Source organism: Gouania willdenowi, chromosome 18 (assembly GCF_900634775.1).
Source record: "Gouania willdenowi chromosome 18, fGouWil2.1, whole genome shotgun sequence".
Taxonomy (NCBI): Eukaryota; Metazoa; Chordata; class Actinopteri; order Blenniiformes; family Gobiesocidae; genus Gouania; species Gouania willdenowi.
Window position 1 is genome coordinate 19,050,646 of NC_041061.1, and position 16,567 is coordinate 19,067,212.

At 37.4% G+C, this 16,567-nt stretch overlaps 2 protein-coding genes across 6 annotated transcripts in view; one reads left to right on the forward strand and one right to left on the reverse strand.

Annotated features, from left to right (window-relative positions):
- Positions 1–2,044: 2,044 nt before the first annotated feature.
- Positions 2,045–6,601, reverse strand: pop7 (POP7 homolog, ribonuclease P/MRP subunit). Of its 2 annotated transcripts, XR_003676128.1 has the most exons (3): positions 6,453–6,601; positions 2,937–3,540; positions 2,045–2,848 (listed from the first exon to the last, which is right to left on the reverse strand). XR_003676128.1 is itself a non-coding variant. In XM_028474796.1 (2 exons), the coding sequence occupies exon 2, from the start codon at positions 3,513–3,515 to the stop codon at positions 3,060–3,062; it is 456 nt and encodes a 151-aa protein (XP_028330597.1). In that variant the 5' UTR covers positions 3,516–3,540; positions 6,453–6,601; the 3' UTR covers positions 2,045–3,059. The 2 variants fall into 2 exon arrangements, 1 of the variants encoding a protein (XP_028330597.1); XM_028474796.1 differs by having other exon boundaries at positions 2,045–3,540.
- A 976-nt stretch (positions 6,602–7,577) lies between these two features.
- Positions 7,578–16,567, forward strand: part of LOC114480636 (interferon-induced very large GTPase 1-like) — a 691,281-nt gene continuing 682,291 nt past the window's right edge. For all 4 annotated transcript variants that reach the window (XM_028474951.1, XM_028474955.1, XM_028474953.1 and 1 more), the window contains exon 1: positions 7,578–7,715. The gene's annotated coding sequence lies outside the window, so the exon portion shown is untranslated. The remainder of the gene's footprint in view (positions 7,716–16,567) is intronic.

A 16,567-nucleotide genomic window follows, 5' to 3' on the forward strand; every position in this document is an offset into this window, starting at 1 on the left:
TTTTTCATTTTACTTCAGGGGCCAAATACAGAGCAGCTTAATGTCAAGTGGGCCACAGATTTTAGGCGGGAAAACGAGTCATTTCAACATCATTGTGCCCTAGTTTGCACCTCTACGTATACCGGTACATAAACTACAAAATATGTAAGAAACCGACAATAGCCAAGCAATAAATGACAGATTTCAGTCCCAACAGGGTCACTTTAAATTTCCTAGATTTTGTGACCAATTTCTATTTAATTAAGGGAAATGGTACATGTTAATTTAAAGGGGACATATCATGGTTTTAAATCCTTCTTTTTTACATATAAATCATACAGCTGTGGTCTATATAAAGCGGAACTGCACTGCTTGGGTCTGAATTCCTCATTATTATAGCTCCACAGGCGCCTTTTCTACCCCTTTTCTGATGTGCTTCTGAGAGCAACTCGTTTTGGTGTGGTCTCTTTAAATGCAAATGAGACACTCCATACCCAGCCCCCTCTTCAGGTGACACTCGGTTCAACTCCACCCTGCTCGGCCATTTTTGTAGTTTGATAGAAGAGATACGGCTATGTAGCGGCGCAGAGGTTATTTACAAAATGTCAACAACGGAAGACTTGTCCATCCAGCCTTACATGTTCGAGCCAGAGTCTGACCCGGCGGAGCGAGATGAAAATGAAGATGATGAACCTGCAGAACCCTAACAAGTGAGCTAACACAAGCACCAAGCTAACGCTAGCGCCAAGCTAACATCACAAAATGCATTTTAAGAGTCTTTTCAAAGACAAAAACGGCAAAATGAAATGACTAATGAAAACTTTAGACTTAAATTAAATCACGTAGGCCATATCATCAAGGATCGAAAATGAGCACACAGCGCTAACATATGAAGTCTGAAGACGGTGCAACTGCTAATGCTAACAAAACAATGACAGGGACGTCTTATCACACTTTTTAGCGTTATTTACAGCTTACCGAAGTGCTCTGTTTGTCGTCTCCAAAGACAGAAGGAATTGAACCCTCAATCAGACAAAGTCTTTCGGCAAATCCTTCTTTATACTGGCGGAGGTTGCTGAAGCAGTCATCCTTGAAGTGCTTCGCACACACAAAAATGACCTTACCCACAGATGTGGGTACATTTCTGTGAAAAATAAAACTCAACCAGGCACATTGAAAAGGTTCTGATGCTGGGAGACGGTGTAATGAAGCGTGTGGGTTACTACATCCAACAACCCAACATTTTGACTTATCCTGTCGTAACTTCGGCATCCTTGAGCTTGGACTACAAAATAAAAGCGAGAAATAAAAATGGCGGATTGCTCGAAGTGTTGGACCTGGAGTTGATGTACTAATTTGGCAGTTCCGCTGCAAATACTGTGATGTAATAGTTCAAAAAACGTAATAGAGAATAGAAAAATCGAAACGGATTGAAAAATATGAGCAAAACAGAATATAAAGATATCTACGGAGCACCTGAAGAGACTAATTTGATTTTTTCTGTACTTATAAGCACTCTAAATATACAACAAAATACATTTATGGGCTAAAAAAAGTGGATTTAGCATGATATGTCCCCTTTAAGGAAAAGTAAAAGATTTTGTAATAACTTTTTTCCACAGTTTAAAATTAAAAAGGACTGCAATCATGCTATATAAGCACCAGCAAAACTGTGAGCACCTGCAAATATTGTTGAGTTTCATTTACCCAATGATTCATATTTTCTTTGTCATTTTTACTTTCTACTACGGGCCGAATTGTATGCTTTTAAGAGCCGGATTTGGCGCCCGGGCCAGGAATTTGATACTACCTAAGTTAGAAAAAAAAACAAAAAACATATCATTGAAAAAAGCTTACAATTTATATGGAAAATTCCATAGCATGGTCGTTGTGACAAATGTTGGGAAAAACTACGAATATAACATTTCCCACATTTCAATGTGGCTAAATTAAAGTTAAGATGCTGACTGACAACTTCAAAGTCAATTCTCCAAATACATGGATCTACTGACATCTAGTGGCCAATAATTCACCACGAAACCAAAAATCGAGTTTCAGAAAGCAATTCTTGTTCATTTCAACTTTAATTCTTCACACGATTTTTAAAACAGTATTTTTTTTACTTCAATATCCGATCAATACAGTCTAATTACTATTTTTCTCCTTACAATTAATGTACCACAGCTTCTAAAATACCTGTTGCATACTCAAAAGTCAAAGTACACGTGTGGTCAAAGAAACATGATTTTTAATTCAGATAATTTTATTTCAACACTGACAAAATCCACCCAAAGCATTCATTCATTGTAAATAAGGTAACAACTTCCTTTTTGTTTCATCCATCACATGTTACGCCTCAACACACAGCAAGTGTTTCTCAGCTTCAAATATTTTCAATGAATGTCTTTTTTTTTTTAAGAAGTCCTTTTTAACTATGTTCAACAAAGAGGGGAAACTGAAGATCAGAAAACATATAGAAAGTCTCAATACAAAATGTGAGAATGAATTCAAGGAGCTGTGCAACAAAACCCAAGAGCTACTGTAGTTTTACTTTGTTTAACCTTTAGCAGGAGTTGGAAATTCAGTGAAACTAAACCTGCAGGAATGTTTACATGGTTAGTTTATCTTTATGCTAACCTGTTTTGCTGGGGAGGGAAAACCCCTTTTTTAATTAAGTAGCACAAACTTTAAAGTCCTATCAATTCTGTTTATTAAAAAATAAATGAATAAAAAAAAACTCCAAAAACATGCAGCAGTTAAATCTAAATTCACCTGCAACAATGGATCTGGCCAGGCCATGTTTACCTTTCTTATATCCCACAGCCGTTTCTCCCGACACTTATTCCCGTTTCTCCGAGGCATGCACACACTTCAAAAATAAAGAATACAACAAATAACAAATGTGAGAGCTCACCACAGGTATCCACTGGTATAACTACAGAATACACGCTGTATACCTGTCTGCTCCTCCTTGAAGTCCTTTGCCTTCTTTCTGCTCTCCAGTAGGCTCTATGATCTTCCTTTGTCCACATAAATATGACATAAAGAACAAACTCAAACACAAAGCGAGCTATTTACCATCACTGAGAGTCAGGGTAGAACACTTTGATATGAATAGCAGAGTTATTGCGGGTGCGCGTCATGGGTTCTCCCGCCTCATCAGGATCTTCCGGCTCGAGATCATCCACAAGCTCCACCGTGGAGGTGTTTGCAGCGAGCTGCAGCGCCCCCTGGCTGCTCGCCTGCAGCTGCAGGGCGATGTTGATGGCCCGGTTGATGGCCAGGCCTAGGCCGTGGACGCAGATCTCCCTGTGAGCCCCGCCTTCCAGCAGCTTCTGACAACGTGCCAGCTGAGCCCGGAAATCTGTCTTCATGTTGACGTAGACGTCATTGCGGCGCTTCGGGAGTTTCCGAGGGAGACGCTTTCTGAGGGTGTACTCGACTGGATCCATCTCTATGGCCTGTGAGGCGGAGTCTGCGTGTCCCGTGGTCATCTGTGGTCCAGAAGACATACCTGGGTTTCTCGGATCCGTCATGGTCAGTGGATAATAGTTGTTGCAGCTGTGGGATTTAAAAAAGCACAAGAGCAAGAAAGGCTTTTAGAATGAGCCAAATGCCACAAATCTGGCAACACGATTGTTTCTTAAATGACCTAATTAATCAGAGTTTGAAGTAGGGCTGGGCAATATATCAAGATTCAAAATATATTTAGGGTTCCCACACTTTATTCACACTTTCACAAAATATTTAACCAAATCTGAAATTTCCGTGACTTAGTTCTGAACCGCTGAGATCAATTCTACCAAAAATGAACGTGCCTTTCCAGTGTACTAGTGTAACAGAGGGAGCTCTGTGAGTGTGCCACGGTTAGTAGCAAAAATGTAGCACAGGGAATTAGGGACATAACGATTAATCGTAAGGCAGTTAAAAATCAATTCATAGGCATCACGGTTCACATCAATGCTCTGAAAATTGAATCGCAGTACTTTTTTTAAAACAGCAGAGGGCGCTATATATTTATCTCTTCTCTTGTCCAGAAGTGTAAGCAGCGGCCGGAATCTGCTACTACATTCTTTCTGGCCGCCTTCTACTCTTAAACATGTTCATAAATGATTCCTCACCTCTTTACCCCTGAAAGAATATCTGTAATATTGCGTGAATATCTGTAAAAGTCACGTTTTTCTATTAGCTCTGTCTGCTAGCGCATTGCATCTCTTCTTCACTGCACAGAATAGCTGCATCCCAACCGAACACAGGGTTACCAGCGCCCTCTGCTGGTCCAAACTAATACATTACATAAAGACATTGTTTTGACTTTTTTTTTTAAAGTCCAATTGTTAAGGCACAAAATACATTTTCAGTTGCACTTTTAAAAAGTATTATGCAGTTTTACATTGTTTACTATAGAACCAGAATTTAAATTAATAGGCTTCTTTATTTGTATTATTCCTTCATTTTTTTCATTCAAAATTTATTTTTAGTTAAATTGCATTGTTTTGAACAGTTTATCAAGGGATTCTTTGGACAATGAAAAATAAAAGGAAAATAGTACAGTATATTCTAGTTTTTTTCCCCCCAAAAAATAAAGGAATATTTTTCAGTCATCATTTGTCTACAGTCCCATTTTGTAAAATAAATCGTGAGAGAATCATATCATGAACCAAGTATCGTGAATCGAATCGTATCGGGAGTTGAGTGAATCGTTACATCCCTACAGGGAATTCAAGTTGTGTCCATAACTGATCCATCATATAGTATCGTACACGGGCGCATTAGCCTTTGACGCCCATTTTGCAACGTTTTTTTTTAAATAACGACGCATCAGCTATTTGATGTAACATTAAACAACTACTAACAAAGAGCTACCATGTTTAATTATAAGACTACCATTTCACTTAGCAAACAGTTTTGTCAAAAGCCATGTACAACACAATGTTTAGGGTCTTGCTAAACATCCCATAATAACAGCAAAGGTTGGATTTTAAAAAACGAAATAGGCTATATTTCCAAAAGAGTGAAATTCTTCCATCACTTTTCAATACTGGAAAATAGTTTTTTTCAAATTCCATAACCTTTTCAGGAATTTCATGACCATGTGTACCCTGTATATTGATTTTTCTATTTTGGCAATATAGAAATTTACAATATCACCTGTATCGATATATACATTTTTGTAATTGCTTAGTTTATGTTAAAATACTTGTTTTAGGGGGTTGGGGTAATGTAATTTAAAAAGTAAGAACAATTAGTATAAACTGGTAAATAATGGGCATGACAAATTCTGAATGTGGTTAAATGGGCAAAACTAAACATGAAATATGGTGACTAGAGGTTAAAAGTGGCAATAATGGGTCAAAATATGTGACATTAGGAGGGAAAGGTGGTGGAGAGGGTTTATAAGTGATGAAAATGTCTTGAAAGTGGAAAAAAAATATGCAAAAAAAGGCCTTAAAATTTGATGAAGTGGCAGAAACGCATTAATAGGAGCAAAAAATGGCAAGAAAAAAAGAATGAAAAAAAGTTACAATATGGCAACTTTGGTGTAGTTGCAGAAAAAGGTAGAAATAAGCAAAAATAAGCTTAAATTCTAAAAAGTCAAATAAAAATAAAAAAAAATCTTAGTTTCTTCAAGCCATCTGGCAACCCTGCCTCCCAGTGTCTCGTGATCCCAAATGGGTTCCCGACCCCATGGTTGGCTAAACAAGCCACACCAGAACTCACTCACACATGCTGTCCTTTACAGAGTCAAAAGCCAAAAGTGGAACATATTGTGCAGCTGTTTGTTCATAAATGTGCCTGTGGCATTTTGCATTAACAAATTTAACAGTGAATTGTCTTTCGTGTAAAACTTATATTGAATTAAAAAATAACGAGATTTATATCGTAAATCGCTATTTTGAGGAAAAAAAATATAAAATATGAGTTCTTATCCATACCGCCCAGCCCTAGTTTGAAGATTATAAATATTTTATAAATGTTTTTATTATATAACAAATGTAAAAGTATTCTAAATTACAAGTGATAGTCAATGTATAGAATCACAGATTATATATTTAACTTGTTTATCACATTATACATAGCAATCTATTCAAATATGTATTGCAACAGTCAAGAATACCGATCAATGAGTAATGTGCATTAATCACACAGATTAAATGTAAATTAAAAAAAAAAAAAAAAAAAAAAGACTGGATATAAAGCAAAAATAATGTAGAAAATTAATTTAAGCTATGTAGTACAACGTATTAAAACAGGTTAATAATGATATAATACCGATGTGGTATTTTATATCAGTGTTTACAGGTTACAAACATGTCTCCCGTTTCATCAATTCTGGCGAAGATACTGCCCCACAACAGAGCTAAGCTAACACTAGCCTGCTGGTGTTTCAAGCAAATGCTCTGCTAAGCTAACGGCGTCATATCATAAGTGACATGTCGGACTCTTTCACCCTCAAAATAACGAAAACTTACCTTTAAAAGATAGCTTTGAATCACCAGTAAAATTTCAGCGCGTCGTTAAACAGCAAAAGACATCATTCACCAAGCAGCAGCAGAGAGTCTGACACACTGCAGAGAACGGGGAAGATTTTCTTGATACAAAAAAACAAACTTCCGGTTTCTTCTTCTTCTGTGGTGTTTTATGGCGGTTGACATCCGACTCCTTGCGTTACCGCCGCCTGTTGTCTGAATGTATTTGTACTTCTCTATCCGCTAAACCTGCGTTGTTTGTGAACATATTATGTCAGACTCACTTTTAAGAGAATCTTGTGCGTTTGTTTGTGAGCAATTCCAAGGTTGGTGATTAAAAAAGACTGTAGTCATGTGATATAAACATAATTTCCCTTGATAATATTGTAAAGTTTAATTGAATTTGTATATTTGAATGGACTGATATGTAATATATACAGTATATGTGGAATTGTGCATGCCATTTAGATGTTTCCCCATTGATATTAAATTACAGAAGTCTCTCCTTGGCAGGCCAGATACCATTGTACACTTATAGCACACACCTAGGCCTCTGCCTGAGGAGGCTCCGCTCTGTTATGACTATGGCTATCAGCAACATACAGCTAGCTGGGTTTCCATTGCAGATTTTCACAAAATAAAAGCGATACTTCTAAATATCGACAAAGTATAATTGCGGTTTGAACGTGATTTAATTGAAGGTTATTTTGGGGAGGAGCCACGTAACTCCTGTGAAATCCCATCCCCAGAGACTTTGCTCCTGAGGGCCCCTCACATGGTCCATGCGGGCTACCTGGGGCCCGCGGGCACCAGATTGTGTTTCATTTTATTTTATATACAATGTTATATAACTGGATGGGAGCCATTTGTTTACTGATGTTTACACGTGAAAGTGTTAAACTAGGACACAATAATGCTGAACAAAAAGCAAACTTCTCCTGAACTAAAATGAGTTTGACAACCCTGTTCTAAATAATCAAAGTTATAACACAGCACTTAAAAACAAAGTGATGTGTCTATTTTCATGAAAAACTGTACAGAAAAAAAAGCTTCTTTCTAAATAAATGAATAACTGTTTCCTGGAAATGATCACATTTCCTGTCTGGGTTCTGTAAAAGTGAAAGTTAGAGAAAAGCAGCAGCAGCTCACTGAGCGCTCCCATTGCTGTTGAGTTGCTGAGAAATACAGAGGAATGACTTTTTCCTCCAAAAACCACTTTCAACAGAATAACTTTATATATTACAATGAATGGATCTCCTTTACAAGGTGAGTATCTATAGCTGACCATGACTTTCAGCACAAAGTCTGCAGTCTTTGGTTTTTCTCAGGACAATATATACAATTTTTCATTTTTAACTAATAATTATAAGTTTGGAACATAACACGTTTTGGAGAGGAAGTATTAAAAGTTTTATCTATGTCACCTGATATGTCTAATGTAAGATGGTAGATGGATGTGGTTGTCTGTAGTGTTCCGTTATTCTTATTAAAGTAGGACTAGTGCCATTTTTCTTTTGTATTTAAGTCAATAGATAATAAATGTCAGTTAAAACTGTTCCAAACTTATTTTTTTGATTAGTAAACCATGTTTAGTGATTCTCTTTAACATTTGAGTTAAAAAAAATAAAAAAAAACTTTTTTATTTTTTTTAAAGAACTGACTTCCTCTCTTGGCACCCAGCCAAGGTGTGGCCCCTTAAGAGCTCTATACTGACTTCACCAAGTTTGTTTTTTACTTTTTAGTTTTCTGATAATAGTTCATTGTTAATTAGTTTGTGTGTATATTAAACATTTGTAACCACTTACGCAGATATATTTGATTGGCTCAGGATAGATTTTTGTCTTTTTGATGCAAATCAGTTTAATCATAGTTTCATTGATCCTGTCTATGGCAACAATACAGAAAATAAGTATCTTTATATAGGAACTACTGCCAACATGTTTTAGTTCAGGCCACATACGCAATAGTTTGAGTTCAACTGAATCAAACAGCAAAAAAGTTGTGGTTTCCAAACAGGGGTACGCATACCCTTTGGGTACAGGAGCACATTGCAGAGAGTACTCGAAAAGATTTAACAATTAATTTAAAAAAATTTGGAAATGTTCCGAGTTCCTTTTTAGGCTATTTTTTGGACAAGTTTACAACAAACTAACAGTACTATTGCTGTAAATGCCAATAAAATATTAAATTTTCTTTTAAAACAGGATTATTTTATGACATAGAGGCCATTTTATCACACTTCTGACAATAGGAGACAATGACTAGCTACATTTCACATAGGAGACTGTATTAACTTAATATTGGAGTCATCTTATAAAAGTTGCATTGGTAGTTTTTTTAAATACATTCCACTTTCAGTTCTACTCACCGCTGGTCCTATGAACCGCGTATGCTTACATACCTGGCCCCGCGGGCTTGGCCCCCTAATTAACTTATCTTTTTGAATAGTTTACCGTGTTTAGTCATTCTCATTAACATTACAATTACATTCTCAATTACTAAAGTTCAAATAAAATTAATCACAGTTACTGATCCTGAAATAAATAACCTAATAAAAGTTAATCTTTCTCTTGTGTTAGCTTTCTGTTAGCATCTCTTATGATAACTGGTCCTAAATCAGCTGTAAAATACACTAATAACATATATCTGACATCTAACTTCTTTCCTATCTATTGGTTACCTTGTTAGGCTTCCTAATCAATGAAAATATAGATTTGAATATTTTTGGTTTGAGCCTTTTTTGTGTCAGTCTTCCTCCCCTCAATTTCATTTTTTTCAAATGGTAAAATGTGGAAAACCTTGATATGAAGCATTTAAATTGTTAACTACATATGTGTAGAACTGTACATAGAACTGTAACATGGTTCATCAGTTTTGTGTTAAATTATAATCAACAATTTTTATGGCAATTACAATTACAATGTCAGTTATCTGAACTCATTTACAATTTAATTACGATTACGACAGCTTTTTAAAATGACAATTACAATTATAATTACGGCCTAATTGTAATCAATTGTCAATTACACAGTTACACTTATAATTGACCCCAACCCTGAGTACGTTGGCCAAGTAGACTAATCGCACACTGAACATGAACAAATGGGGTTAGGAATGGTGAGATGAAAAAGATCAGGGGGTACACAAGACAAAATGTTGTAAACCACTACTTAATGAGATATGTAAGGTAGTAAAGGATTGCCTGTCTTTTTACTTTTAGAGAGAAGTTGACTGAGTAATCTGGATTGAAGGTGTGATGGCTGAAGCTGAGACAACTATGGAGGTTTGTTACAACACAGAAGATATTCACAAAACACATTTCTGTTCTAAAAACCTATAACGTATTTTCTGGGGTATAGAGCGCACCGCTAAATTAGTCGCTTTCAAAGACAATTACAATTTTCCTAAAAAAAGCAAGTGCATAGTTTGCATTCTATTGGCTGAGGAAAGTGCCCTTCAAACAACTCAGCCAATCAGAACGTGCAGGTAGACAGACGGGCCACTCCCATGTCAGTTCTACCTGTCAAGGCTTTTTTAAAATAGAAAAAATAAAAAATTGAAAGGGACAGAGCACATTGATGGACAAATGTAAAAATAACATTGTAAATGTGCCAGAGTTAGCAAAAACTCCTAATTTGCATCTTAGCCTTATGGCACTTTCACACCAAACGCATCCAAAGCATCAACAGCATCAGGTTTACATAGGCAATATATGGTGGACGCGCTTCTAGGGAGCGTCAGAAGTCCCGCGGCGCATACCGCTCCTCCCGCGGCGCGTTTTGAAACTTTTTGCACGGCGCACGCTTTTGACATTTATCCGGCGCGGCCGACGCTGGAGTTGGGATTGTCTAACTTTTGGGGCATATCACGGCACATCGACCAATCAGGAGCGTCCCCCAACCGTGACATAATCAGAATAATGACAAGAAAAGAAAATCAGTAAATCGTCGGAGGTGGCGACAGATGGACAGGAGCTCTTCTGCTGGCATAGAGTTGTAGTTGGTGTCCTGGTAAGAGATGCGAGCGTCGATGAAGGTCAGCAGGTCATCATACTGGGCACGGGAGAGACGGGAGTAGCGCTGAAACCGACTCTCGCCCCAGCGCAGCCCTGGTGAATTCAGAAACGGCACAGAGGAGCAAATAAAGCCAAGCCACACTCTCGATACTGTAGAGCCGATGAACGGGGGTCAGAGGCGGCGTGTTCAGCAATTAACTCCAAACTTTTGTGGTGGCAAAATTAATAAATTATATTTACTCATAGATCTTACTCAATCTAATGCTTTAAGTTGTAACTTTCCATTCTCTCTTGTCTGTCTCTCTCAGAAAGGTCAGTTGGTCTCATATGCTCCACACGCCCATAACACAGCTTTATCTTAAGGCCACACACACACACACACACACACACACACCTACGCACATCTACGCACATGACTATCACATCCGATGCCGGGTGGCGCCATCCCCGGAGGGCAAACTGACCTCCTCCCCTCCTCTCCCTTTCTATCTGTTGGGGTGGGACTGTCGATCTGTGTAGAAATGTGTGTGAAAAAAAACTTTTAGTCAGTCTTGCATCTTCTCCGGCCGGGGGAAGATCTCCTTTTGACCATCCTGCTGTGTACCATTTTTTTTAAATTTAGTTTACAATAAATCATTTTTTACTTCATCATCTCTTCTGTCTGGTTCTCATCAATTATCAGCGCAGAGCCTGCATCACAAGTTAAAGTCGAGGTAACCGTAAATGTACTTTATTCTCCAGTCACTACACTTCTCTATAGCCTCTAACATCACAGTGCACACACTGAGTCACACCAAAATACATCCGACCGGAAACACCACCTTCTCAACACAATGTTCCCACCATATCACAGTCACTGGGTGAATTATGAACGTAACTGATCGCCACAATATCATCCATTGTATGAACACCACCAGCAACAGAGAAGCCCCTCCCCTCGATGCGTTGGACGTGTGTCCCGAGCATCTTCGACGCTGATGACAAATGTCTGTATTCAATGAGCACAAGCGTCCAACTACGTACATGAGGCATGATTTTGATGTGAACGTACCATTAGAGTCTGGAGCTGCTATTGATCCTCCTGGAAAAACCTAATGTGGTGATTTGGCCACTTTATGCCTTATCATACTATTACAAACTGGCTGAGATATCTTACATTTGAAATCTCACTGTATCTTTTATTTACTCCCTTCCTGCAGTAAACACATATGAGCCAGCTCCTCTCCCCCAGTCCAGAAACTTCTATTAATTACCAGTATTTGCTTTTTTTTAATCAAATACCTTATTTTAAGCATAGAAAAAAAAAAAAGATAACTATTTAACAGTATGATTTCTGCACGCAACAAAAATGTATTTTCTGGTAGTACGCATATATGCTCATAATCGATCTCAGTACGAGGTAAACTCAGTCCGTGACACCGGTGTTTACACGCAATCCTCAATCATTACACTTGGTTGATCACACTACCAAAGTCACGTAAAAAAAAAATCTGAATTAAAATCAATTTGTCTGAATAATTAATATTGAATAATGAATGCATTTATCTATGCATATGATATGATTTTCCATCTTGTTTTAAATAAATGAAGCAGGTGATTAATTATAGCTGAAGTTAGTGTAGTGGCCATGTCCTACAGATCTCATGTTCATTCATTCTAGTTCTCTTATAAGTGATGCTGATATAAATTCATTTAATGAATTATGAAAAAAATAGAAAATGTTATTTCTTTTCAATGTATTAACAGAAACCTGTATTACTATTCTAAAATATATGATTGCAAATTGTACATCATATTCTAGATTTGAAAAATAGATGGATAGAAAAGGTTTGTAACCACTGCCTTCATTGACAAGTGTAGATTCTGCTATTTTTTGAAAAGGACGTGTTGTAAAGACTAATGTTGGAGATGTGCGCTCATCTTGAAATAATTCTACATTTTGAAGCAACCCTTACCTGTACTGAATAGAAATATTTTAGAACAATACACTGAAACATGATTATCATAATTATATCTGATCTAAATCATATTTGATCTAAAGTGGGCCGGTCTGAGGTATGAAGCTCCTGGGCTGAAAATGAGACCTGTACGATGGAAAATACTGTATTTAGTTACAGAAAATAATTTCCTATTGTTCTACAGGGAATCCTGGATGTGGAAGAAGCAGCAGATCCTTCATTACCACAGCCTTCTCCCGCTAACACAGCTGGTACATGTAAACTTTATGTCATGCAGATGATGTTGGATCTGAAGTTATTTGAATGTTATGAACATCCAAACTAATACAGATTTATCCTCAGCTTTCAGCCCAAAAGACAAGACTTCAGAAGACACGATGGACAGTGAGTTTTCATCTCTGTATTTGGATGCTGTTGCTGATACACACAAAAGTGAAGAAAGGCAAAGTATTCAGTTTGAAGATGCTAGAGTGACATTTGTCTGTTGCAAGTTTGTTTCAATGGTTAAATGTAAACAAATAAAATAAAAAACAGTTTCAGCATTTTATGCAGCACTGCTGCAGTTTGCTGCTTTCAGAGAGTCCAAGAACATCAGAAAACAAAGTCAAACAAAGGAGAAAACATGAGGTTGATGAGGAATTTAAAATGTTTAATGATGACTTCAGGATTATTTACATCTGTGCTCAGGGAACAATATAGTTTATTATAGTTGAGTGTTCATTATTGTGTGAAAAGAAACCATCAATTGAAGGACAACACAGCAATAATAACAAGTTATTATTAAGAATGTTCTGGTCAATCGTAGATTACAGAGTGGAGAAACAAGCTCCTATTACAAGCTAATAATATGCTTTTTAATAAATCATGAAGCTCTATTCTACATTGATCTACTCTAGACATTATATATCATTATTATTAAACATCTGCTGCTATTGCACCTAATTGGATTATTAGTGATGATGAGGTCATGATAATTCTAATAAATCAGTTTTACGAATCAAAGGATCTTCACTGCTCTACAAAGACGAGTAAAGAAAATAGTTTACTAAACCTCTAGTATATGTATCTGTTAGAGCTGGAAGTAAAAATTCACAACATGTAAATTGAAAGCTTACGCCCACATATAAAGCCTTTAAATCAGAATCTAAAGTACTGTATTTATTCCAGTGGGAAATTACATGTGTTACAGAGGCTCAAGAATATTACAAATAAAAAGAATAAACACTAAACAAAGAAAGAAAGAAAGAAAGAAAGGAGGAAAAAATACATAATTAAGTAAAAGACAGTGAATTTGATAAGGATTAAATACAAGTGGACACATTATAGTAGAAAAAAAAAAACAAGACAAACAATAATAAAAATACAATTATACAAATTTACAAATATAATACAGATATATGCAACAATACAAAGTTTATATCTTCTCTTTTCACGGCACCACCATTCACAGCACCATAATGAATAGACAGTAATGGGTTGAGTTGGTGTATTTAAGTAAAAGAAACTTACATTAAGCCTCATGTATTTTTTTTTTTTGTCCTCAGAGACAGTCCTGAAGACTTTTTTGAAGGATCTTGGCTTGGAACGTCACAGCAAAGAGAAGCTGTCACTCAGCAAAATACTTCAAATTGATGAAAGGACATTTGATGAAGAACCAGACAAAAGTAAATCAGACCTTCCGTGGTACTTCATGAAAAAACTAATGATGGTTAATGTGACCGCAAGAAATTTGAAAATTATGAATGCATTAACACCAAACTGGGATGATGATACAGAGACCACTGAAATTGATTATGAAGACCTGCTTGAAAACTCTAATTCAGAAGACATGGTAAATCCTTTAGATGTGATCACTGCTCTCTTTCTGTGTTCTGATGGGTTTGTTCAGCAGGAAATGGCTCTAAAGATGTCAATGTGTCAGTTTTCTGTGCCTCTGCTGCTTCCTAGTTGTGACAGTCAACAGTGCACATTGATGCTGTGGGCTATGAGAGACATTGTAAAGCAGTATAGACCTGAAGCTCTTTCAGAGTCTAAGGGTTTCACTGAAGAAAGAATAGTCCTCTCTAATCTACCAATGGTCTCCTTTGTGAGACTGGGTGAGTGCTCCCTGTCAAAGTCAGAGACCCTGAACAAGCTGCTGAGTAACTCACAGCAGTACCATGACATCTTTGTTCACCACAACATAGAATGTGGTGACAGTCCACGAAGAATATCCAATGGGTTGACTGAAATTACTTGGTACCTTCCTTGTGGCAACAAAAACATTGATATTTTCAGTCAACCAGTGGCTGTGGCTAACCTTCGTGGGGACATTGAATCTTTTGAGACACAATATGCATTTTTGTGTCAAACATCTGCAGCAGTTTTTGTTTTTCTTGACAAGTTAGATGCCAAATGTACTGGTAATCTACTGTCGACTCAAACTCACAAGGCCCAGATTGTTTTGGTGGTTAACAATATGAACAAACAGCTTGAGGTCAGCGCTCTGAAGGAAGTGTCAACAAAGTTAGGTCTGACTAAAAAAAACGTCATCATTCGGAATAAAGATGTAAATGATGTAGATTTTGTCAAACGTTTGAGGGCAGCAGTTGGTGAGGTGATTTCCAAGACAAAGAGAAAGATGAGTATCGAGCAGATGGCTGACATTGCCCATGAACTGGGAATATGGGTCGATGAAGACTCTCCTAAGTGTCAAACAGCAAAAAAACATGCTGATGCCATCACTGCAGAGATTCAAGACCCTTTGACATTTAAAGAGGAGCAGCTTCCATTACAAGGTCAAATATGGAAGGAACTGACAAGTCTAGAGAAAGAAGAATTTCGCCTTCGAAAGCTTGGATTTGAAAACAAAGAAAAGTATAAAAGTGACCTGAAGGAAAAAAAAGAAAAACTTCGAGAAAAACAAAACTCCTGTGACATGTCAAATACTTTGATGTGCTTCATCCAGGCATTAACAATGCAAAAAAAAGAAAGGAGCTACTTCCTGAAGTGGATGAGGATAAACCTTGATAATATGTCTCGCAAAAAACTGTCTGGACTCAGGGAACTCTACAAAGAAAAATGGAAGAGCTCTGAGAACAAAGAGGAGATCAAACAACTTGACCAACAACTGACCAACAGTTCATTGGGGATTGAACACTTTTTTCGTGAAATGGGTCAGATCTACGAAGCTTCACGGTTCCTTCCGGAAACAGATCTATTCCGACAACAACTGAATAATTTACCTGAACTGTGTGCACAGTTGTTACTGGATGGATTTCCTCTTGAACTTGTGGATGGAGATGCATCCAACATACCCCTTCAATGGGTCAGTGATGTTCTCTCTCAGCTTAATGAAATGGTTTCTCCCAAGAACAAGATACTGGTGGTCACAGTACTTGGAGTTCAGAGCACAGGAAAGTCCACTCTCCTTAACACCATGTTTGGAGTGCAGTTTGCAGTCAGCAGTGGTCGATGCACTCGAGGAGCCTTCATGTTGCTCATCAAAGTCCATGAAGAGTTTAAGACAAAGTTAGACTGTGACTTCATTGTGATCATTGACACTGAGGGCCTAAAGTCACCTGAGCATGCACAACTAGACAATAGCTATGAGCACAACAATGAGCTTGCAACACTTGTTGTGGGGCTGAGTGATTTAACTATTGTATACATTGCAATGGAGAATTTAACTGAAATGAAGGACATCCTTCAAATAGTGGTGCATGCATTTCTCAGGATGAAGGAGGTGGGAAAAAAGCCTAAATGTCACTTTGTTCACCAGAATGTGTCTGATGTGTCAGCCCATGAGAAGAACTTACGAGACCGCAAACTGCTTCTACAACAGCTGAATGAGATGACCCAGGCAGCAGCTAGAATGGAAAAGAAAGAAGAAAACAAGAGCTTCACTGATGTGATGGAGTACAATCCAGACACTGGGAACTGCTACATGCCTGGACTCTGGAATGGAAACCCACCAATGGCTCCAGTCAATGCAGGGTACAGTGAAGCTGTATATGAGCTTAAGAAAAATATCATCCAACTCCTGGGAAAGAGCAATTATTCAAAGAATGATATCAGTGACTTCAAAGAGTGGATGAGAAGCTTGTGGAATGCAGTAAAGCATGAAAACTTCATCTTTAGCTTCAGAAACAGCCTTGTAGCCGACG